The following is a 23,966-nucleotide window of genomic DNA, read 5'->3' as shown; positions in this document are numbered from 1 at the left end:
CACAAACACGCAGGGGCCCAAAGCACCCAGCAGATGATTAAACACGGCATGGATCTCAACTTTCGTGAAAGAAACTGAACGCGGTGTGGGTGCCCTTGGAGGGATAACGCAGGTCTACGTAGGGTGGCCTTCCACTAACACCGCAGTCTGTTGCACACTAAAAATGCAGCGTGTGGTGCGGCGTGCTCCCAAAGCAGCATGTATACCGATGCCGCGTCGATAGAGAGCACGTGCGGCAATTCACTGCTCATTGGCCCCGCACAAAATTGTCGGGTTTTGACGCAGCGCGACTGAGCTGAAGTTGCAACTTGTCAAGGCGTTGCTCTGCAGCAATACACAATGCCGTGTTCTTTGACAAACTTTGCAGGTGGGCCCGGCTCCGGCAAGGGCACGCAGTGCGAAAAGATCGTACAGAAATATGGCTTCACGCACATCTCGTCGGGAGACTTGCTGCGGGCCGAGGTGGTGTCCGGAACCGATCGGGGCAAGGCGATGAACGAGATCATGAAGAAGGGAGAGCTCGTCCCGCTGGTACGCTCCATTTGTCCAACTGTCGAAATTCCTTTTTAGTCGATAATAGCACACATTTTTCAGAACGGACGACAGTAAAGAGACCGCACATAGGGCGTTGTGTCATAATTTTTTGTAACCCTATAATTTTGTAAAATAGAAAAACATCAACTCCAAAGGATGCAATACCAACTATCCCAACATTTCACTGTTGGGCCAGTTGGTGTGCGACTGTGATGAAGCAAACAGCGCAAAAGCAAGGCGTAGTGAAAGTGGGGGGCAATGGAAATGTTCTTTACAAATAACAGGAAGAGTAATAGTAAAAAGACTCCATAAATCAAGAGCTTATGATGTGCTTAAAGACAGCCTATAGGCCTCAGCCATATAAGCATCCGCAGAATAGAAGGTACGTGTGCTGTGCAGCTTCAACGGGATGGTAAGAGAGGAGTGACATTTTGGGGTTTTTTATGAACAATTGTTTGCTGGATCCAAGAAAAAGTTCAGCACAGCCAACTTGTCCATTGATTAGCTTAAAAATTGATATAAGGTCACCTTTATCGCGCTTGGCTTTTATACAAGGCAGCACCCCCTGTGTGCAGCGGTACTGAGTTAAAAGTGTGGGGCTCACGAGGGAAGATGGACAACTTCAATCAATCAATCAATCAATCAATCAATCAATCAATCAATCAATCAATCAATCAATCAATCAATCAATCAATCAATCAATCAATCAATCAATCAATCAATCAATCAATCAATCAATCAATCAGTCAGTCAGTCAGTCAGTCAGTCAGTCAGTCAGTCAGTTAGTCAGTCAGTCAATCAATCAATCAATAAATCAATAAATCAATCAATGGTTTATTGGCATGCCCAGGAACAGCCCCACAGCCTTTGAGCCTGCGCATGGAACAAAAATGAAATAAATACAAGCATGGCACAATATGGGTGTAGTAACTTCCGAAGAAAAGAAATAAACGCACAGCATATTATTCACACGACGAAAATACCGTACACACACGCACACACACACGCAGACGTACACGCATGGGCAAATGCACATGCGCACACAGACACACTGTATATTTCTTGATTTGATTAGCAGCGAATAACATACTTTCTTAAATGGGAGGTAACTAAAATAATCCCCACGGGACATGGATGAAACGTTATCCCATGTTTATCAGCAATACGAGTCTAGTCATTCGTTATCATACCGCCCCGGGCCTTGAGTCGGATGCACGACGATTCACGCCGCAGTGACTTGCGGTGACTCCGGTGACGTATCTTCCCGCGAGAGCTGCCTGTCTGAGGGGTGGGTCTAGAACCCTGCATTGTCATCGCCGTCCGTCTGAAGTAATTCGACACGCATCGCGGCAAAGCTAACTTTATAGGGAATGGGAATGAGGATTGCCAGCGCATCTATAATCACTACAAGCCCATAAACATCACTTGATCCCGTTAAAATTACCCGAGGACATATCAAATGTACTGCAAGGACGCTGCAAGATTCCCGTTATGGGCAGAGGGGAGGGGCGGATGCAAATCTTGAACAGCTAACGCGAGGACGCAACTGGAAGGGGCGCCACTTCCGGAGTTTCCTGCGTTAATCAATCCTCCCGTTAACTTTAATGTCGAAGTTTCCCCTCCCTTCCCAGAAGCCCCCCCCCCCCCCCCCCCCCCCCCCCCGCACCCTTCCCCATTTCTGGTTTGATTTCTGGCGAAACGTGACAACCCTAGCAAAGCGTGTGAGCGCCGAAGTGATAGGGCAAGTGGCGTGGAGAGGGAGGGGGCAGTTCCGTTACGTATATGATAGAAGATAAAACGGAAGATTGGGCGAGTTGGTACATATTCATAGTAACAGCGCTAACAACACGAGACAAAGAGAAGAGGGCACAAACACAGCGCTGACCAACAACTGAGTTTTATTGCTTAGGCCAGTGGTTTTGTGCCCTCTTTTTGTCTCGTGTTGTTGGCGCTGTTACTATGAATATGTATATGATAGAGCAATGGGGCGTTCGGAACTACGCGGCGAAATGCAGAAAGAAGTTGTAAATTTGCCACTGACCCTACGGGGTGGCTCAGTGTCTAAGGCGTTGTATTGCTTATCTCAGGGACGCGAGTTCGATCCCAGCCGCGGCTAATGCTTTCCTGATGGAGGGGAGAAACAAAAACGTCCGGGTTTTGAGATTTTGGCGCCCCACTACGGCGCGCTGCAGACTCCCAAAATTAGAATTCAAAAGGCGCCATCACCACGTAAGCAACCGCATTGACGTAGTGCACTAAAATCGTATCAACACGTAATTACAAAGTGTTTGGCGACACATTTCCCGGAACTGGCAATCTCGTTGGCAGCATTTGTCGGGCATTTGTTCGTTGTGTGTTCGCAACAACCCTGAGCTCCCAAAAGTCGCCGAAAGTCTGCTTCGCCACAATGCACATCGGGAGACAATCCCTGCGGCGAACGAAGAAAATTCCACAACACTAAAGAGGCGCAAAGAAACACCGCAGGGCGCTAAAGACGAGTACGAAGAAAACCCGAAACGATAAATTCAGGCGCGAACTTCCAACTCAATCCAGGCGCCAACTTCCAACTCAATTAGAAGTTGGAGGTTGGAGTTGTCGAGGCAATTCTACCACATAACGGGGAACAGTTACGGCCACGGCCGTGAGCACACGCGGGTATTGTTTTAACAGCGAAGCTGTTGAGCGAATCGTTTGTGTATGGTGTTCGTAGTTAAAACACCAAGAAAAAGTCGAGTGCTCGTGCACGCGTGCCTCGAGCGCACGCTCGTCAAGTTAAGCATAACCACTCAGGGAGATTGTCCAACATTGGCCACACACAAAAGAAAAAAAAAAAAACTCCAGCGTTCGCCGTGTCGTGGCAACACCTGCTCGGTACGAGAAAGACATGTGATAGCGTACTCCCCTCGTTCGTTGGTCCTCGTGTCGTCGTGCACATGCGCTTTGTACCGTAGAACATCGGCGACGCGAATGTCGAAGCTGCTGTAGGTGATCACTGACTCCACATGGCCCTGCCGCGGATAGTTAGCACTGCCGAGGAAGTGGCCGCGCTTCGAGATGCTCGGCGTGCAAAGCATCCGCTAGAGACGTTAAGTCACGCTTGCCGAGTGGCGCGCGAAAACTCCGACCAAAACGATGACCTCACTCTAACCTTGCTTAACATAAGGTCATTGAAATCTGCCATGCCGCAGACGTAAACCACGACACAGAAGCGACACTAAAACTCAACTTTGTGTCCGTCAGTGATCACCTACAACAGCTTCGCCATTAAAGCCTTGCGCGTGAGTGCAAGTTAACGTAAGCTATACAATAATACGTTGCCGTACTCCTGTGCAGATGTTCCGACACTGGATCGCAGATTGGTCATTGCATTGACCTTCTTTTTCTAAAACAACACAAAATGTCCACCCGCTGTCCCGGACGAAAGTTCTCTGTGTACTAATCGGTGACCGTATATTGTTTCCGCCGCGTGGATAAATCTCGGCTGACGTTAATGAGGCTAAGGTGGCATAGACTAATAGGCCACAACTACGACACACCTCGTGGCCCAGGCAATATAACTTCAGGCGCATAAAATCCCACCTTGAATTTTTATATTTCTCCGGCATGCTGCGAGTGTTCTTGCAAACATCTTCCATTACGAGAGGTTCAACTTTTCTTTATCGTATACGTGCGTATAGAAAAATACAATCCGGTGCGCACAAAAGCTTTAATGCAGCCGATTGCAGCGTTGAATGCATACGGCAAGCCCGAGAAATCATGCCTCCGTGAGGGGAGGCAGTTTGAGTGATTTTTGGGACCCCGCATTTTGCGAACTCCGGCGCCACCTTCACATGCTGTTGTCGTGTCCTCATTTTGCAGGAAATGGTGCTTGAACTGCTCAAGGAAGCCATCAAGAAGAACCTGGGAACAGCCAAGGGTTTCCTTATCGATGGGTACCCAAGGAACGTGGAGCAAGGGCAGCGCTTTGAAGCAGAGGCAAGTCTCGTTTTTCCGCACTCTAACCCCGCCTCTTTTAATGATGAGTCAACGCACCGTATTTCCCGGGTTATTCATTTAACACAACCTGCAGCGCCAAAGAGGTGTCATAGCAGGGGGGAGGGAGACCTCTTTTTCATAACAGTGCAACACACGACAGTCATATAAAAAAGGAACGTAATAAAACTGGAGATCTGGTTATGCAGGTGATTCAGCAAATCACGAAGCATTAGTTCAGTCTGACAATAAACAATGCCTTCTTGAGAGAGACCATTCGATTCACTAATTATGATGTGCAACAAAAGACTATTTACGGGTATTATCGTTATATTTATTTCACGAATCTTGTCATTCTGATCACGCTTGTTCGATACAAAATTCGGGGAAGGAGGTAACCTTTAGTTATATGTAAGGATAAGTTAGTTGAAGTAGACGCAGTGCGAAATTTCTCGTTTGGTACTCAATCTGTGCTTCGCGGGTGAATCCCCAGGTAGCTGCTGCTTCAGTGCTGTGACGCTAACACGAGGATCATAGCCGCTTGGAACAAAACGGTCGGCACGACTCTCTACTTGTTCAAGCATACAGACGTAATGGTCAAGACGAGGGTCCCAGAGTGTGCAGTCGTAATTGAAGGTAGTTTACAATGTTAGCAATGTATAATGACAATTTTGCATTCGAAGAAGTGTGTTTAAAGTTTATTGAAATTTAGTTTCTCAAGTTTTCGATAAACATACTCGCCCGGTTTATTCGATGTTGAATCTGGTCGAAAATAACCACCAAGATATGTGTATTCGCGTGGCACGCGTTTGAAGGAAGGTGTTGCGGAAAAAACTGGCTCATGTTTGCGTAAGGAATCGTGCTAACATTTATAAGGCTTCAGCGGCATACGCCACGAGTCACAATAGTCGCAGTTCTAATCACTTGTAAGAATAACATCATTAGCGCATTACCAGCTGTGCGGTAAACGACTCAGTCATCGGCGTAAAATCATACTTTGCAGTCAAGTCCTCTGCCAATGTCATTAACACGTACTCAGAACAGCAAATGTTTTAGGCCCTTGCTTTGTTGTTCATTAGCGTGGGGGTACGCTGAGGGCGAAGTGATAATCTCCCAACCTTCATCTCCCTGTAAAGCGTGCAGCCCTGCACACATTGTCAGTATAAGGAAAAGCCACCATTCGTCCCGCGCCTATACTCTAATCCGTAGGGCGTCTTCACCCCAGCGCTCCATAACGACCAATCGAAGTGACCGAGTGTGCAAATTCGACGAATGACGTGGCCAATCGTTCAATTTTACTGAAAAATGGCCCCTGCGCTGGGACATTGCGCAATGTAAAACGCCATGTATGCGTGCCTTGCGCGTTGTCCCTGCGCACGTGCATCTTTTTAGTCAAATCATATGTTGGGTTTCGTCATTCGCAGAATTTGAACACTCCGTCACTTCGATTTGTCATTATGGAGCGCTGTGGTGTAGACGCCCTACGGGGACTTCTAAAAGTGAACATCGCAAGTAATACGGGAAACGCCTAGCTCACAACGCAATCCTGCTGCGCCGTAAGTTTTCGACTTACAGCACGGTACGAAATAAGCTGTATACGCATCACCCCCCCTGAGCAAACTTGCAGGCTTTAGCTTGTGACTTTCTTTAGCTGAGATATAGATACATCCCTGTATACTCCGTTCGTGGGGATCTTCTTCGAGCCCTATTCTCATGTCTGGCCCGCAGTATGCAAATCCTTGAAGCCACTCAGATGTTCTTCGTATCTGTTCTCCCTTCACTAAAAAAGTGTCGGAAGTTTGTGCGATCTCAAAGCAGCTGTATTGGTGGCCCAATTCTTAAGGAAGTCGCGGGGCCCGTTGTTACTGTGGAAAAGGAAACTCTAAACTCTGCGGGGATAGTATCAAAAACTGACCCGGGTGTGGGACTTCAGGTCGCGAACTATAGCTGCATTAGTGTAGCCTGAAACCCTGTCTAATAACGGCTGCGCAATTAAAAAAATCAAGGCAGCCACGACATCAGTCGAGTGCAACATGATGCGAAGCATCCTGGCTATGATGCAGTTGAACCTCGTTACAGTGAACACTGATCAATCGAATCATCGGTTGTAGCGAACTAAATACGAACTTTGGTTGGTCACGCTTCATTTCAGTGACACTTAATTTTTTTATAACGAAGCCGAAACCACGAAAGCCACGCGCGATATCGGCTGGAACGAAGAACTATTTGGTGCGCAACGAAAAAGTCACCAGTTGAAGATCGCATCCTTCTTCAAATAAATAAAAACGCCGGCCTGTTTTGTAAAACTAACTTCGTTCTGTTGTAATTTCACGCTCTCATGTCCCGGACCATTTAGTTAAAAATGCCGCAAGGAGACCCGCAAGGATTACCTCGTTTATGTGGCTTCGACGCCTAGATTAATGCGTTTTTGCATCTAGGATTTTTGCGCGAGCTTGCTTGCCGGTTTGTTAGAGCCGATTTTTATCTATACCGTTACAGCGAATACCGGATATAACGAAATAATTTACTGCGCCAACACTACTTTGTTATAATGAGGTTCGACTGTAATGACACTATGTATGAAATATCGGCTACACGTCCGAGAAGAACCAGCGCCTGTCGCGGACCCTAAACGAGGTCCCAAACAGGTCGCTAGGGGAGTGCTTCTGAAAGTGGCGGTCCGCTGCCGCGTAGACCCGGGTACGCGGCCGCTCTTGCCACTCGCTGCCTCTCGGCAACACCACCTCTCTCGGACACCCCTCACTTCTCCAAAACAGCGTCCCGTTCTCGCCGCATTCGTATGGCTCTACGTTTGTGTACGCTGTTCCGCGTTCTTTCTCGTATGTTAGAGCGAGCCTCACGCATCATGGCAGCATAACAGCGTCAGGCAGCATCGGTGCGCTTACGTTTCCGCTAATCGAACTCGGCTTTGTTGAACATGGTTGGAAAAGCGCTTTTTTGTAACACAAGGGACAAACGTAGACCGAAAAAAACCAGACAGAACGAATGAAGCGCCTCATTCATTCTGTCTGGTTTTTTTCGTTCTACGTTTGTCCCTTGTGTTACAAAAAAGCGCTTTTCCAACCATGTACAACTACCGATACCAACTAACCCAACTACAAGACTTACTGGGCTTTGTTGAGCAGCTTCTTCGGGCAGAAAATTTCTGCGGGAGTGAAGTTCTTGGCAGCTCCGAAAACACCCTAGTTTTGGCGGGAGAGATGCTGCTCTTCATACAGCGTGTGACGTGCCGAGAGAGAAGTCGGCACATCCTCCGTTCCCGCTCCGCACTAGTGGAGGGCCAAGTCGTTGTTAGTTACCCGAGAGGGATCCTCGGCGCTCCTTCCTTCACTGCTCTGCGAAACCATTGAAAACTCCGTGAAATCGTGGCGAAGTCGGGAAGAATACTTCGCATTGAAACAAGCAGATCATTCCTTGAGCTGAAAAAATATTATCTTATCAAAATGACAGAAGGAAAAATTGGTCGCCATCCCACCCTGCGAAAGTGGATGTCCATCAAAGCTGTTGTAAACCACTACAAACGGTGATGGAGGAGGGGACGAAATGTTTCTCGACGTCTCGGCGGGTTTGTCGCTTGCGCTCGGCTAGTGTCACTAGATAAGGGTACGGAGTATCGGCACTCTCTTCTCCTATTGTTCCGTGCCGCCGCCAGGATCACTTGTATTACGTGACATTCGTTTACATTGCGACGGTGCATGGGCGCCGCCATTTTGTTTATGCGTTTTAGTCGGCGAACGCTGCTAGGTTTGGCTTGTCCTCCCTGGTCTGCGGCTGCGCGCGACTGATGTCGTTCCGAGTGCTAATCAAAGATAACGTTAACAAAGTTAACGATAACAAAGATAAAGATCGTGATTGCCCACGGAAATGAAACCGTGAGTGGGTAGAGGTATACAGCTTTGCTGTAATAAGCTCGGTACCCGCAGGTTGTGATACCATGGACTATTTTAAGGACCAAGTGGGTGGCATTCAAGAGACCTGAAATTCACGCTCGTTCTATCTCTCCTATCCAGACTTTTTTGGTGGCTTAAGTTTCGATATCGAACACGTCTACACGAAAATTATGCCGACCAAGAACAACAAAGAGAGCCTATTGATCCTGAACGTATATAGCAACCCGTCACAGAAGCACCAACGATTCAAGTCACTGCTGCACAAGGTCAGAAACATCGCTTTAGACTCCAAACTACTCGCGTGCGGAGACTTCAGCGTGATGGACCAACCGTGGGGCTACCTCAAGAACAACGCCAAGGGCAGGAATCTAGACAAAGACGCCACCGAACTCGACTACATCCTAATCACGGACCCGGCGTACCCGACGAGTATCGGCAACTCGGTATCGAAGGGCACCACGCCAGACCTTACGTTTGTGAAGAACGACGCGGACGCCGTCATAAAGTGTAGAAACACTGGAGACGACCTGGGAAGTTATCATGTAATAGTGGAAATCACGGTTCCAGTCCCGGCCGACCAGAAGAAAAGCGTAAAGAAATACACGTGGAATGACTGGTAGGAGTTCAGGAATATCAAGGACCGAGAAGAATAGGACATCGAAGAGACAGACGACATCGACGAATGGACCGGTAAAATAGCACGCAACGTTCGAGAGGCAACAAAGCAGACCGAAACGGACGTGGAAACGGAAGCCATGGACATCAGGCTGACACACCTGATCGAGGCGAAAAAAGCCATCCAAGACAGGTGCAAAAAGCAAAGATGTGACAGAAGACTACGACAGCAAGTGGCCGAGCTCAACAAAGAAATCGGGAACCACTGCAGAGCCCTGAGCAACAAAAAATTGAACGAAATGTGCGGCGCGGTCGACGGCCAGCTACACAACGGTAAGGCGTGGAATCCCCTCAAACACCTTATGGATGAAACCAAGACCAAGTCACGTCAACGAGACATACTGGCCGAGCTCCTGCACCGGGATGTCACCGAGAATGGAGCCGAAGCCGCCAAACACAAGCTCAAAGACAAGCACGTGCCGACGACACCCACGGTGGAGCACGGCCCACCGAGGGCGACCAAACGAACGCCTCAATAAGGACATCGAAGTAGAAGAGGTACGGACGACACTGTACTATCTGAACACCAGTTCGGCGCCCGGGCCGGATCACATCACCAACAAGATCCTCAGGAACCTTGACGACAAATCCATCAAGAACCTGACGGCGTATCACAACAAATGCTGGAGAAGCGGCAAGCTCCTAAAACCGTGGAAATAATCCAAGATCATTCTCATCCCCAAGCCAGTGAAGCCACTGAACACGGACAACCTCCGCCCAATTGCACTAACAGCGTGCGTGGGCAAAGTTATGAAGCGTACGTCCTACACAATCGGTGACAAGAGTACTTGGGGGAAGAAGAGCTGTATCCCGAAACCATCATCGGCTTCCAACAGCATCTGCACACAAGACGCGATGATCTAAATCGTACACCGAATCATTGACGACAACAGAAGAGACAACAAGTTCATACTGGGACTAAACCTGCAAAGCGCCTTTGACAAGGTCACCCATGCGGCGGTCGTAAGACAAGTGTCGGAGCTCAACAAGGGTGAACGATCGTACCAATACATCAAGGACTTCCAGACAGGCCGAACAGCGGAACTCAGGCCAAGAGAACTGTAGGCAGACGAAAAGGAGCTGGGCAGCCAGGGCACACCGCAAGGGGCAATCATCTCGCCCATGCTCCTTAACCTCGTCATAATCCTTGTGGCCAAAAAATTGACCCAGATGGAAGACCTATGTCACCGTCGCAGCAACCAGCTTTCGCAACGAATAGCCAGCAGCGAGTACAAGCGCAAGAGCGGTGCTCACAGCGGTAACACACGCAAATCGCGCGAGTAGCGCGCGTGCACACGCCCCTCGCGTGTGGGGCTCGCCACTCACGAGTAGTGAGCGGGGCTAACGATGAGTGGAGCTCGCACTCGCCAGTGGTGAGCAGGGCTCCCGCGAGTGGCTCTCGCAGTCGCGATTGGTGAGGCTCACTGCGAGTGGCGTTCGCACTTACTCGCACTCGCCAGTCCAAAACGATGGCGAGGCTCACTCACCGCTCACTCGTGAGTGGTGAGGGGTGGGGGGGAGGGGGGTGAGTGCACTTGTGTGTGAGCCTGCCGACCTTTGGGTAGAGGCGATAGAAGAAAGCCTGGAAGGGTCTGTCCTGAGATGTTCTCCGACAAATCAGAGCTGCTGATCTACCAGCCAACGAACGCGCACTGAACCAAGACCAGGGAAAGCGAGAAAATCAAGATCATAACCTGCGACGGCAACGAAATCCCAAGTCAACAAGATCCGAATCCTGGGTATGCTTATCTAAGCACACGGAACCAACGGCGGCACCATCACAAGGATAACAGCAAAGGCAGCAAACGTACTAAGAAGTCTCAAAAGAATCACGAACATGACAGGCGGCGTGAGAGAAGACAGCCTCACAACGCTAGTCCACTCCTTTGGGATATGCCATATCACGTACGTTGCGCCGTATCACAGATGGAACCAAACCGAAAAGAATAAGCTCAATGGGCTCATCAGGAGAGCGTGTGAGACGGCCGTAGGACTACCGGAGAACACGAGCACGAAGGGACTACTCCGGCTGGGCATGCACAACACGCTCGACGAACTAGCGGAAGCGCAGCGTGCAGCCCAACTGGAAAGACTCACTACAACAAAGGCCGGAAGAAGAATACTGGACAATCTAAACATCACGTATCACAGACAGCAAGGCTCCTAGTGCTCAATACCGGTCGAAGCCAGAAGATGCATCAGGGTGGACCCTCTACCCCGGAACATGCATCCAGAACACAATGCGGGCAGAAGGCAAGCCAGAGCGAGAGCCACGGTGGACACACACGCAACGGATAAACAAGTCAGATACGTGGTCGGGACGGAGTACGCTAACAGATACAGTTATGCCATAGTAGTGGTGGACAACGGAGGTGAGACAAGAGCAGCAGCCAGCATGGACTGTAAGAAGGCTGAAGAAGCCGAAGAGATAGCCATTGCCTTGGTCCTTGCAGATCAAGACTGCAGGACAATCGTCAGTGACTGAAGACAAGCAGTCAAGAACTATGCCGAAGCAAGGATCAGCCCCAAGGCCGTCAACATCCTAGAGAAGCAAAAAATAAAGAAACGAAACGTCACTATCAAGTGGGTACCGGCACACACCGGAAAAGTGTGGGAGAAAAACACAGACCACAACGAAACGGCAAATGCTCGGGCACGGGAGCTAACGGACCGCGCCCTAGGGGGATACCCGACGCTGTGGTACATAAACAAAGACAATGACAGGATGCGATGAAATCACCAAACTGTACAGGCTGGCAAGAAGAGAACTACCACCTCCACACAAGAGCCTGAACAGGAAACAGGCTGTCCTGTTCAAACAACTACAAACAAGAACGCTACCGAACCCAGCACTACTACACGAGATGTGTCCAGACACGTACCCAGACGACAAATGCAGGGTGTGGTGCGAAGAAAGAGCCACCATAGAACACATACTGTGGGATTGCAGGAAGCATCCGGATGAAGCGCGAAGGCGAACGTTCCCGCCGTCGCTCGAAGGGGCGACGCGGACCGCAGACGAAGCAACCCAAGGCCATCAAACGGGTCCTCGAGGCGTGAGCTAGGCAGGGACTCGACGAGCCTGAAAAGGCGAGTCGAGACACCCGCGGGCGCCACAAGACGACGTAGGCTGCGTCTAAAGCGCGCCCGCTATGCTGCAGGTCAAATAAACGTTTTTCCAATCCAATCCAATCCAATCATGGGTCGCAGGCTATAGGTTATTGTACCCATTTTTAGTATACTATGAGTCCATTTGCTTTTACATACCTTCATGCTGCAGGGCAAAGCCTGGGTACGTATAAACAATAGCTGTTAAGTGAAAAATACTGCTTCGGTTTCTCTATTCACGTGAATATATATAATGTCGGGAGCAAAGTCCTCTCCTCCTAAAACTTGTTCAAATGAGGAGGTATTCCGGCTCGGGTTTAAGTGTCAACGTAGCCATAGCAGCCATTTCCTGTGCGTTGGGAAAACATAGCGAATGCCTTTCACCCCGCACCGAATGCAGGTGTGCAAGTGTTCCAACCTGGTGTACTTCGAGGTCAAAGACGAGACAATGAAGTCACGGCTGATGAAGCGTGGCGAGACGAGCGGTCGCGTGGACGACAACGAGGAGACCATTGCAAAGCGCATCAAGACCTTCCACGACGAATCAGAGCCCGTCCTTGAAAAGTACAAAAGCATCCTTCACAAGGTGAGTGTATGTGCGAAGCAAGCCGGCCTAGAATTGGCCCAGTTTCGGTGGTAAGTGTACGCCTGGAAACAGAAAACAGCGCAGCGAACGTGGCGAAATTAGAGCTGAAATAGACTGTCGGTTTTAATGCGTAGCATTCTTTGCCGAGTACCCCCACAGCCAGGAGCGTGTAACGCCCTGCATTTCCACAAAAATGCAGATTTCGCGAATTTTCCAAATTTAATCGTTAGAATAGCGTAAATGGAGATAATTTGTCGAACGAAATTTTGAAAAACTAAAAGTAACAAATATTTTTAAACATTCGGAAAATGTCAAACGTATACGGCATGGTATTTCCACAATAATGTAGATTTCGCAAAAGTTTCACTTGTAATCGTTACAATTGCGTAACGGAGATAATTGGTTGAACGAAATTTTGTTAAAGTTTAAGAAAAAAAGAAAAATTCGAAATAATTACGGAAAATAGCGAACCGTGTGACGCCCTGCATTTCCACAATAATGCAGATTTCGCGAAAGTTCCAAATGTAATCGTTATAATAGCGTAATTGGAGATAATTGGTAGGGCAGGATTCAGAAAAAAAAACCAAAAATTTGGCTGAAAAAAAAAACTAACACTCAAGACAGGCGGCATAAGAATGCTATACGCATTAGTAGATAATTCTCTGAATTTTTTGCAGAATTTTTAACGCACTGAAGCTACACCTGGGCTATGAGGCGCGCCGTAGTGGAGCAGAGCTCCGAAGTAATTCCGACCCTTTGGGGATCTTTAACGTGCGCCTAAATCTCGACACAGTCGTTTTCCCTTTCCACCTCCGCCTGAAAAGCATACCCACCGCGGCAGGGACCCAACCAGCACCCTTTGGCTTAGCACCACCACGCCGCGGGTAGAGCTGAAGAAATGTAGGGCGGCGCTTGTTCTGCGCATTTCTTCGACTATGTGCATTGCCTTCGCGCTGCTTTTAAGAGCAGAGCTGTTTAAGCTTTTCGGTTCTGTCGTGAAGCGTTACCAGAAAACTCAGCCCAGCCCAGAGCACGTGAGCATGCGCCTGCCTCGTGAGGAGCGCCCGGCGTCGACCCACTCGAACTTCGGGAACACTCTGCGCAGCGTTGCTGGCGTTATCGCTCGCGGGTTCTTTTTCTCGCCAGTTCACGTGCGTTCGCGCCTTAATTAGGTGGGGAGAACAGACGCCCAGTTCGCGAAGCCGGTTGCCGCGGGTTCTAGCGCGTGCTAACGCGGTCCACTTTGGGAGAGATGTGAAAGCCTGCGGACAAAACGATCCGGGCCTGCCAGTCGTGGAGAACTTTCAGCGGCACGTTCGGAAAATCCGTGTGCGGTCTCCGACGAAGGGAAAGGGGCCGCACGCTCTGCTGTTTTCCCAGCTTTGCAACACTAGTGCAAGCTGCGCCACTCTTTTTGTTTGTTTGGCGATATTGAACCGGTGCTGTATAAAAGATGAACCAAAGAAGAGCAAATTAAAATATTCCCTATTTTGGCAGCAGACGTAGGTTCCAAGAGCACAGAGGACAAACGGAACAGAACTAAAGGCACAGAAAAAAAGCCGTGGCGTGTTTTGTGTCCCCTGACTTTAAATAAATAAATAACAAATGCACACATTACAATCCCTCATGTACCTACTATCCACGTTCACGCAGACACGACAACATTCCTTACAATAACTTCTATCGGCACCAGCGCTAAGACCGCACTTTGGTTTTATCGAACATGTAATCCCACTGGTGTCAAACTTTAAACGTGGCTGCAATTGTCTCTCGAGTTCAAACAGATATCTAACTACTTCGAATAATTATTTTCCCGTAAAACGAACGGATGTGCGTCATATAGTATCGCACGAGAGTTGAGTAACGGCGGTCTATTGCGCACGAGTAACTGAATACTATGATCGATCGCGTATGGGGAGAGAGAGAGAGATAATAAACTTTAATTAAATCAAGGAAATGCTTCGTGGGGAATCAATCATGTATCTACCTGACGTGAGTTCTGAGGAACACAGTTTCGTTTGATGCGTAATATCTTAGACTGAATTAAGTTCATTCAGGTCGTGGCGTTATGAGGAGTGGAATACCGATTCCGCCCCACATTTCGCTATTTTTGATAGCGAGGAATTTAATGATATCGTCACGAGTGCATGCCTCACTCCCGTAGACGGTAATGTAAGCTGAAGTCTCATGTTGGAAACGAACAAATCAACAAAGGCTAAAAGAAACGTGCTTCCCGACTATGTTAAAACTACGTTGGATTTTTTTTTTTGTCTCAGGCCATGCAAAAAAAACGCGAGGACGAATGAAAAGATTGTAGTAATGTATATGCACACCGCTCAGTGGACATGCTTTGGAAGCGCGCGTGAGCGCGCACGAACAATCAAGTCTTATACCGAAGCGGAAGAAACGAGTTTCTGCACCTGAATGAGGCCTCCACGCGAGTAACGCCGTTTGCCGATGAACTTTGCAAATGTTCACTTTCGTACCGCGGTTATCTTGTTGCAGCGAGTCGATACAACGCAAAGAAAACAGTGCCAGTTTCTATAGGCCGGTGGCTGTTTACGCCTAATTGCAGTATCAGGTGTAAACTTTCCATAGTTCTTTTTTGTTCTTTTCCTGGTCACTGGAAAAGTGGTGCGTGCTTTCCTCCAGCGGAAATTCTAGCAGTGTATGCACGTACAGCTAAGCCCGAAAATCATTTTAAAATGTTGCAATGTATTATTGTGAATCTTGAGCGCCTATACCACTGGTGTGCAGGCTTTTCGTGAGAAAGACTTCTTTCTAGGTTATTCATATTCCTAACTGCGAAGCGAAAATTCCCTGTGCGGTGCTTAATTTAGTATTCCCCACACGCGGTCGCCAAACGGAAATCGTCGCCATGCCCTCCTATTAATCACTAACCGTGGAGTGAGTGATCGGGTTATTTAGCGGGATGGGGATCGGCATCACTGTCGTTAGATTCGCTTCACGCGCTTCAGTAACGTAAGAAGCGCATTGAGGATGAGGTGATCACATTAAGCGTTCCATTATTTCGCAAAAGGGATAAATCATTGAGTGCTGCGTGGAGACATGGCACTGTCACTTTCCCGAGTGTTGATGTTCAGGCTATAATAGCTTCACTTACCCTGTGTGCCAGCGCTAAGAAGCCAATAGTTGACCATGGAGTGCCTTCAGTCGTGCCGGATCCGAGCAAAGTTTCGAGGCATGGATTCCTGCTTACGCCAACGCGATTAGCAGGCGACTCTGAAAGGCATACACAACGCGCTGCCCTGTTCCCTTAGACGGTGGGCCCCTCTGCACTTCGTGGAATCACTGAGTCAACACTATAAAAATCTCCACGAGTCCATCTGCTCCCCCACAAGGCACAAAGAAGGCGATCGAAGCGGTAAAATGGGCCAGTGACGACACCCAGCATACGATTTCGCTCAAAAAATGTGGTCCGCGCTATCAAATGCCTCGCCTAATGCAAGCATGACTGTTTGCATTTCGCGATGTCACATCGCGGATCCATTTTGAGTCAAATCATATATGTCGGGCCTCTCCATTTGCAGATTTGCTCCCGCGGACCCCGTGATTGGTTATTCGAGTGCATTGTGCCAAAGCAGACCCACGGACTATTTTTTAGAGCGACGAGGACGTAAATTGCTCGAAACATGATATCTGTGGCGAATCACTGGCGCACAATCACTAAATGCAAAGTGTTGGCAGTGAAACTAGTACTCGCCAAAACTAGAGTTTGATGTGAGAACACCCTGTCTATCCACTTTCTGCGTTTGTACTATCTTTTTTTCGATGGTCTGATAATTATCCAGGCTCACCAGAACCCTCTTCACTTTGAGTCAAAAACGTTAATACCACTGGAACGATCAAGGCAGGATAAACTGCACTGCACACTATGTGTTCGTTCTTCCTCATCCCGCCGTAGAAGCTGTTCTCGCCTTTGGCATACAACACTTTAGCTCGCTGCTCATTCATTATTCTCTACCCTCTATCCAGTCATCGTGGTAATCCTTTGTTATCCTCCAGTACACGAAATATTAAAAAAACATTAACAGAGCATTATAAAACCAGCCTCCTGGAAATGAAATGCAAAGCTCTTGGACGCTGAACAGGGCGCTTTCATTTAAGTGTTTCTGTACTAAACAAGAAAGCATAAAACACAGTCTTAATTTTCCCTTGCCCAGTTTAAAACATCTTTTTTTTTTTCAGGCATTAATTTGTTCTGGAGGCAAAAGTCATTGCTGAATATTTTTTCTTGACTACAGGTGTCGGCGGAAGAGGATGCGGACAAGGTCTTCGAAACCGTGACGCCTTTCTTCGACGAAATCACCAAGCCGAAATAGTGAAGCAATAAAAGAACGTGTACATACTTGATGTTGCGTTTGCGTTCGCTTTGACGTCCAGCAGTGCAATCGTGATACAAAAAAATAAGTGCCCGAGTTGTAGTGACGAACGATTCTTACGAGCAGGGCTTTGTGAATCTGCCCCGGAGTGTTTAGCTACCCGTGGGTTAAACTTCTTTGTCCCATTGCGTATTTTAACTGAAATCTACGCTTCAAACTATTAGATACAAGTATAAACAACTCCTAAATTGAACCAAAAGCTTTGTGAACATTTTTTAACCATTTTATTGCTGTCGACAATACATGCCTATGTACTCAGTTCTCGCACTCCTCTCCTACAATAGTATGTTTAAAAGTAGTGTTTGCCTTTCGCACTGTTGTCACAATACCATTTCGGGATGACAGCTGGGACTTTATGCTTACCAGTCCCCGAGACCGCATTGAAATGGCTACGAGCCCGTTCACGTTATATGAACGGTGCCTCAATAAGCACCGTATATCGTCAGACAGCCATTCAGCATGAGATAGAATGAAGTACAATTGTTTGCCAGCTCGCCATCGGAATATTTCACGAAGTTGTTGACAGGGCTCCCGTTTGTCCCTTCGTGCAAGCTTTATCAATTAAAACTCACGTCTCCGGCCACACCATAAAACAAGATTATTTGATTTGAATTACGCAATGTAGTCACATGCAAGCTGAGGCCAGTAATGGCATAGCTTGAAGGCAGAAATTCTCTTCGATGTCCCTCTTAAAACCATGGAGCATGACGAGAAGTTCGTTGTGATGGAGCCTTCGCCAAAAAGGATCACAGAGAATCACCGAGGTCAAAAGAGGGCGTAATAAAAGTCACAGGTGACATTATTAAAACGTGATCGGTGACTTGTGACCTATACTATAAGATAATGATTATAATTAATAGTTACTCGGAAGCAGTCCACGACCGAATCCCCTAACGCGAGGGGAGACTGATGCGAGGTGAACTTTTGGCGTTTATTTTGCCACATGACATAAAGTGGTAGGGGTGATTAGAAGTGTATGGTAAAGTGATCACTGCAAAATCGTGTAAGCCGTCGTCGTGTAAAGTCTAACAGAGAACGATGGGTTTCTTGTGTCTGCATTGAACGTCTGCATCGAACGAAGGAGCATCGCTGCAAGATTCCGTGGCTGGGTTGGACGCTGAGGTGAACAGGAGCGCAGTAGAGGGGCGAATGTCGGCTTCGGCGTCGCTACAATGGCAAACAGGACACCCAGGACACAAGAACCTCGAAAGCGAGGCCTGTGGCGGATTAAGGCAGGAGTTCGTGGGATTCACGTTAGTTATTCTCACCCCGCAGCTAGTCATCCGCACTCAGCAACATGTTGTGTGAGCGCTGACTGCAACGGGCAAAGATACTGCACACAGAGTAATTGTAGGCAATACATTAACATGGGAGCAAGATATTGAACCCCGCACCGCGAGACGGCCGGGACCTCGCAGGACGTCCGCATATAACGCGTGTCCAGGTCCAAAGAGCATGTTAAATACGATAGCCTTTCTTAGGATTGCAGTTAGAAACGTAAACTTTTCTGCGTGTTCGCGTGCAAACAAGCGTAATTGGATGTCCTCCTCACCTTTACGAGAAGTGTTGGGATCACTACAGTGGTCCCCGCACCACTTTCGAACGCGCGCCTCGGGTAATTATATAGGGTCTCCGGTGAGTGCTTCAGCAGAATCTCGGCGTTTCTCGCTTGTATGCTCGTAAGAGAAGGCAACTGCGGACGGCCGCATTTACTCGAGAAATTAGTGTGAGCATCCAGTAGCGCGCTTGCCAGCATGCCCTATACAAATATCTGCACGCACTCCTTCCTATCGTTATCGCGCTATTCTATAAAAGCAGGATGCGTGAACTGCTTTCCTCCCTCGACGTAGACAGAGGGCTCCGGGTCGTACTGCACGGGCTGCATGCACGTATATACTAACAAAAAGGCGGCATAGTGCACTCAGGTGCAGTGTGGATGTGGATGGGAGGGAAAAGAGGGATTTTTATTCGGGGTTCCAGATGGCGCGCTATCCCCAGAGGCTTCGGCGCCAGCTCCGCGGGCCGTACGAGCTTCGCGTGGAGGAGTCGTAGTAGCCGTCGGCCCCCGGGGAAGTGGGCCGCCACTTGGCGAGGAAGATGAGCCTGTTGGCGACGATGTAGCAAGTGGCCACCATCACCACCACCACGGCGAACGTCAGGCAGGCCTGGGAAGGGTTGAGCGCGTTGGGCCTGAAGAAGGGGAAGCTCCCGTCCACCATGGGAGGCTGCAGGGCCTCTCCTCTGCCAGCGTTTGTGGAAACGAATGGAAAGCGAGAAAAGCACGCTCGCGCCCATCTCGCCAGCCACTCGCAGCGACCACCTGCGTTTCGGCAAAACAGGAAGCAGGCTAAGGTTCGTCCCTGAAGGAAGCTCCCCAAGTTGAGACGTTTGCGGGGGAGAAAAATACAATAAGTAGCTTATTTGACTTGGCAAGGTAGACAAATAAACCGTGTTCTTAATGACGCTGTAGCTACCCCACTTACATGTTGCCTTTTCAGCTCGTTTTGGGGGCTATAGAGCTGCGTGCTTTTCTCACCTAATACATTGCCAATTAAGACTTTCTTTTTTCCTTCTAAGTGCGTTCACGGGGCGGATCTATGGTGAAAACTGTTCTTGTTTCTTCCCTTGTTAACGCTCACATGCAGTATCACCTAAATCAGAAGACGTATCCGTTGAACAACAAAAAAATCGACCTACGTTTCTTATTGGGGAATCGTCACATAGTGCGCAGCATTCATAGCTAAACCGTCTTCGTCACGCTTTCTCTTTGTGCAGCCGCGGGGAGTTGACTGGCCCTGTGCGGTTGAAACCAGTCCATCTGAAAGCGGCAGGCAGCGCCTTTTAACTGTTTCACTACCGCGCCTATCAAAATCGATCAATTTGATCGATACTTTTGGGAGCACCTTATCATAGCGTTCCACGCGTTTCTCGAACAAGTAAAGCTGTTCGGAGTTAGATCAGAAAATGGCCTTTCAAAATCAGTTTTGTTTTCATTTTTGCTACAGAAACAGAATTTCTGACACGCTTTTGAACCACCTGGGTGTGGAAAAGGGGCGTGGTCATCGCGCGTCACTGCTACCAACGAAGAATGCGTGCAACTCGTAATTACTCTGCACCAGCGCTTGTTTTTTGCTATCAGGGCGTGAATGGGGAACTAGCAAACGATTTTCAATCGTCCGGTTCACGCTCTGACAGTAATAATTCCAGAAGTCGTCTGAAAATGTCAAGCAGTGCCTGGTTGCAAAGCTACTTTATGATTTTAGGCAGTTTTATCGCCTTTGCGCACGTTGTTCTAAGTACTGTGGTAGTTCTACTTACCCCAGGACCATTCGCAAACAGTTTACAACAGTTTCGGTTTCGTTTCTGCATCGCGAAATTCATATTTAGCGCTACTACGCAGTTACCCAACTTCAAGGCTTGAGCGTCCGCGACTGATCCTCGAGCAAAGCATGCTGCTCCTGATTTCACCGAACCCTAACCCGATTTCTGCGATAAGAACTTCAGATGCAAGTCAAAAGATCACACCCAGTCGCCAGATATCTGTTCCGCCGAGGACAGCGCTTCAAACTGGCCTTACACTGCCAGCTGTTCGACTTCCAGTTTCGTTTCCATGCGAGGGTATATCCGGGTGTCTAATGTTGCTACTTAGTTGAACTGTCTATTCGGACGGAGTCTCCGAGAAGTTTTTGTACTGTTTCATTTGAAAAATGTTAGGTAGCGCTGCAATAGAGGAGGCTCGTTGTGCTGATCTTTTTCATCGCGCAACTGCTACTCGGCCAAAGATCGGAGGGCACGATTCTAGCTCATCGTACCTCATTTTTGCGAGCAAGGCTACAATTGCGAGTAAGAAGATGATAATAAAGCTCAGCTTTATGTTTTGAGAGATAACTGACCGTGAACGACAACAAGCTTCAGCGACGGCGTGCGGTTTTCAACTTCATGCATGTTTTTTTTCCGCATCGCGTGCTAGTCCCAAATATTGTGCTCGCTGTAAATGAAAAGTCAGCCATTGACATGATGTTTTTACGTTATGTGGGGGCAAATTGGTGCCTCTGATAATGACAAACCACCAGGTTTATTCCAGGAAACCACCCGAAATTGCACATTTTGAATTGGAGGTTGGGCTTCACCGCACGACACTACCACCGTGCATGCTAACATATTTTTTTTTATATCTGACAAACTGTTCCGCGAAAGTCGACATTTTTTCTAGGGCGTGCTTTTGAAATGTTTCCCTACAAAATATATATTCTAATTTTTTTCTACTACCGGTGGTTTGATAAACACAACTCCTTTTTTGTCATTTTTTTCGACAACTTGACAGAAATTTTGATTTTGATATTTTTTTTACAACTATGATATATAAAAACCTTTGAAAAACTGCTGTTATTGGAAAGGCCGTTAAATAATCTGCATTTTGTGTTCCTGCAATTACTGCCTTACCAATTTTTTAGCAGGAAAAAAAATGTTTTCTTGGACCCCTAAAATTAGTCAATTTTCCGGCGGTAGCGAAAGAGTTAAGCGAATGCACTTTATAAGCGACCCCAAACCATCCACCGCCGGCGGCGGCGGCGGCGGCGGCGTCCGCAGTGCTCCTCTATATTTAAAAAAGAAACAGCATCCGGCGCCAGGTTTCGATCCGAGGACTTTGCGGCCGCAGCGCGACGCTCTACCGACCACGCCACGGAGGCGACGCTGATATCAGTGTTAGTGACGCGCCTTATATCTTTAACGCATTCAAACTACGTCGTCAGCGGCGTGCGTTGGCGACTCAGCGGCATTATAGCGGCTTGATAACTGCGTGGTGTACACGTGATACTACAAACCCGATGGAAGAGATGGAAGAGAAGGCGGCGAGGCGGTGGGCTGCGGGGGCCGAGCGCAAGCGCCGCAAGCGGGCCGACAACCGTGCATTCGCACTTTCATATTCTCCCCCTCGGGGAAATGCGGGGGAATTTTTGTTTTGTTTTTGTTGTATTTGGCGCCGCTCGCGACAGCGCGAGGCAGAATCGCTTTCCTTGTCTTTTGTTTTTGTTCTTTCAGCTCACCTCTCCTCGACGCCACTTTTTAACCCCGGTTATTCATTCGTTTTCGTAAAAAAAAAAAAAAAGAAACACGGGGTTGTTAATTAAAAGCACGCTGTAATTTCCGTTTCTGCGTTTGTGTTTTGCCGTAAATCTGCCCAATGCTACCTGTTCGCTAAGCAATGTGGACCGGAATGAGGCGTGTCACCAGTGGTAAAATATAAAAATGTTTCGGCTAGATATACTTCACCTTCAGGCACGCTGTTATGGGAGGTTCATAGACGGCGCTAGGGGTTTTCCGGACCAGGATTGGATTGTATTGGGAAAACTTTATTGATGCCTGCAGTGCACGCTTTCGCGCGTAGACTGGGCGTATACGTCGTCCTCGTGGCGGGCGTACGGCGCGGATCCCCGCTTGCCGTTGCCGGCTCGCCGAGTTCCTGCCTGGCAAGCGCCTCGACGGTCTGCTGGACGGCCCATAGTTATTGTTCTTGGTTGTTTCTCGTCGTCGCGGCCTCCAGTCACGGCGGTATGCGTCCTGATTTAACCTCGTCCGGATTCTTGATGCAGTCCCACAGCATGTGTGCGAAGGTGGCCGTCTCCCGGCGGCATGCCTTGCACTTGTCGTTCGGGCGTGACTCGGGGCACATTATGTGTAGTAGTGCCGGGCGCGGCAGTGTGTCCGTTTGTAGTTGCCTGAATACAACGGCCTGTTACCCGCTTAGCCCCGTGCTAGGCCGCGGGAGAAGTCTTCGGGTCAGATGGAAGGCCTTGGTCATCTCGTTGTTGGAAAAAACTAGTGCAGGCAAAACTTCGGTCCGAACCCCCAAAACCACGGTTATTAGTAAAGGAATGTCGCACAATAAAAAAACACTCCCGCCCACGCCACTATGTGCCCCGAAGGTGCCTCTTGTTTACGGAAAAAGGGCCTCAGTACCCAGCAGCTGTAGAGCATCTAACCACTGCGTCGGTCAGGCCGGCGATACAGCAGATGGTGCTAAAAATCTATTGATCCGGACAGGCCGCCTTTGGAACTTGAAGTTGGCAACGCTCAACGCGAAAACTGTACAGCGAAGGACGCTTAGCTGCACTATTAGAGGAGCTTACGGACATAATTGGGATATCAGGACAAATGCGAGGTTCGACGAAAAGAAAGCTTCACGGAGTTGAGCTAGTGGGCATATTCTGTGCTACCGAGGACCTTGTGGGCACATTCTTAAACCTTAGAATTAAGGAATAATAGAATAACGCGTCTTCGTTACTATCACTGCTCTCGCGCAGCACCGAACTGTCGAGAGACCCTGCCCACAACAGGTTCGAGAGCGAGCCACGACTCTCGCCGCGCGTGTACGTCGTCAGTCCACGAGGGAAGCGATATCTTTCATAGTACATGGCTTTATTACGTGGACTACCACGATAAATAAAAAATCTATTTTGCAGTGCGCAGCCAGAAGTGGCGAAGACCGGAGATGACGAGCGGAACGCGTTCCGCTCCCCGCTAGCAGACGACGCTCGCTTTCCTAGCGCAACTCGCAACCGCAGCGCCGCGGTGGCGAGAGTCGCGGCCGGCCGCCTTCTCTCCACGGCCGCGGCGGGGAGATACGGAACTGAAACTAAAGCGTGGCAAACTGTTCGCATGGCGACGCAGTGAAACATCCCCCTCGCGAGGGGCACGATCAAATGCAGAGCATTTCAGGGGGCGCACGACGTTAAGTAGTTTGCGTTACGTTAATGTTGTTGCACTTGTGGCAAC

General features: G+C 48.7%; 1 protein-coding gene across 2 annotated transcripts in view; it reads left to right on the top strand.

The window, feature by feature from the left end:
• Ak1 (Adenylate kinase 1) overlaps positions 1-17,160 on the top strand; it is a 44,869-nt gene extending 27,709 nt beyond the window's left edge. For both annotated transcript variants that reach the window (XM_077671471.1, XM_077671466.1), the window contains exons 3-6: positions 368-531; positions 4,393-4,509; positions 12,601-12,786; positions 17,052-17,160. In XM_077671471.1, the coding sequence (XP_077527597.1) occupies positions 368-531; positions 4,393-4,509; positions 12,601-12,786; positions 17,052-17,129 (545 nt within the window). In that variant the 3' untranslated portion in view covers positions 17,130-17,160. The remainder of the gene's footprint in view (positions 1-367; positions 532-4,392; positions 4,510-12,600; positions 12,787-17,051) is intronic.
• Positions 17,161-23,966: the final 6,806 nt, after the last annotated feature.

This window comes from Haemaphysalis longicornis, unplaced genomic scaffold, assembly GCF_048455015.1.
Source record: "Haemaphysalis longicornis isolate Haplotype H1 unplaced genomic scaffold, Haemaphysalis longicornis Haplotype H1 scaffold_1, whole genome shotgun sequence".
NCBI lineage: Eukaryota > Metazoa > Arthropoda > Arachnida > Ixodida > Ixodidae > Haemaphysalis > Haemaphysalis longicornis.
Note: the sequence above shows the minus strand (reverse complement) of the source record. Positions and strands in the feature narration are given on the sequence as shown.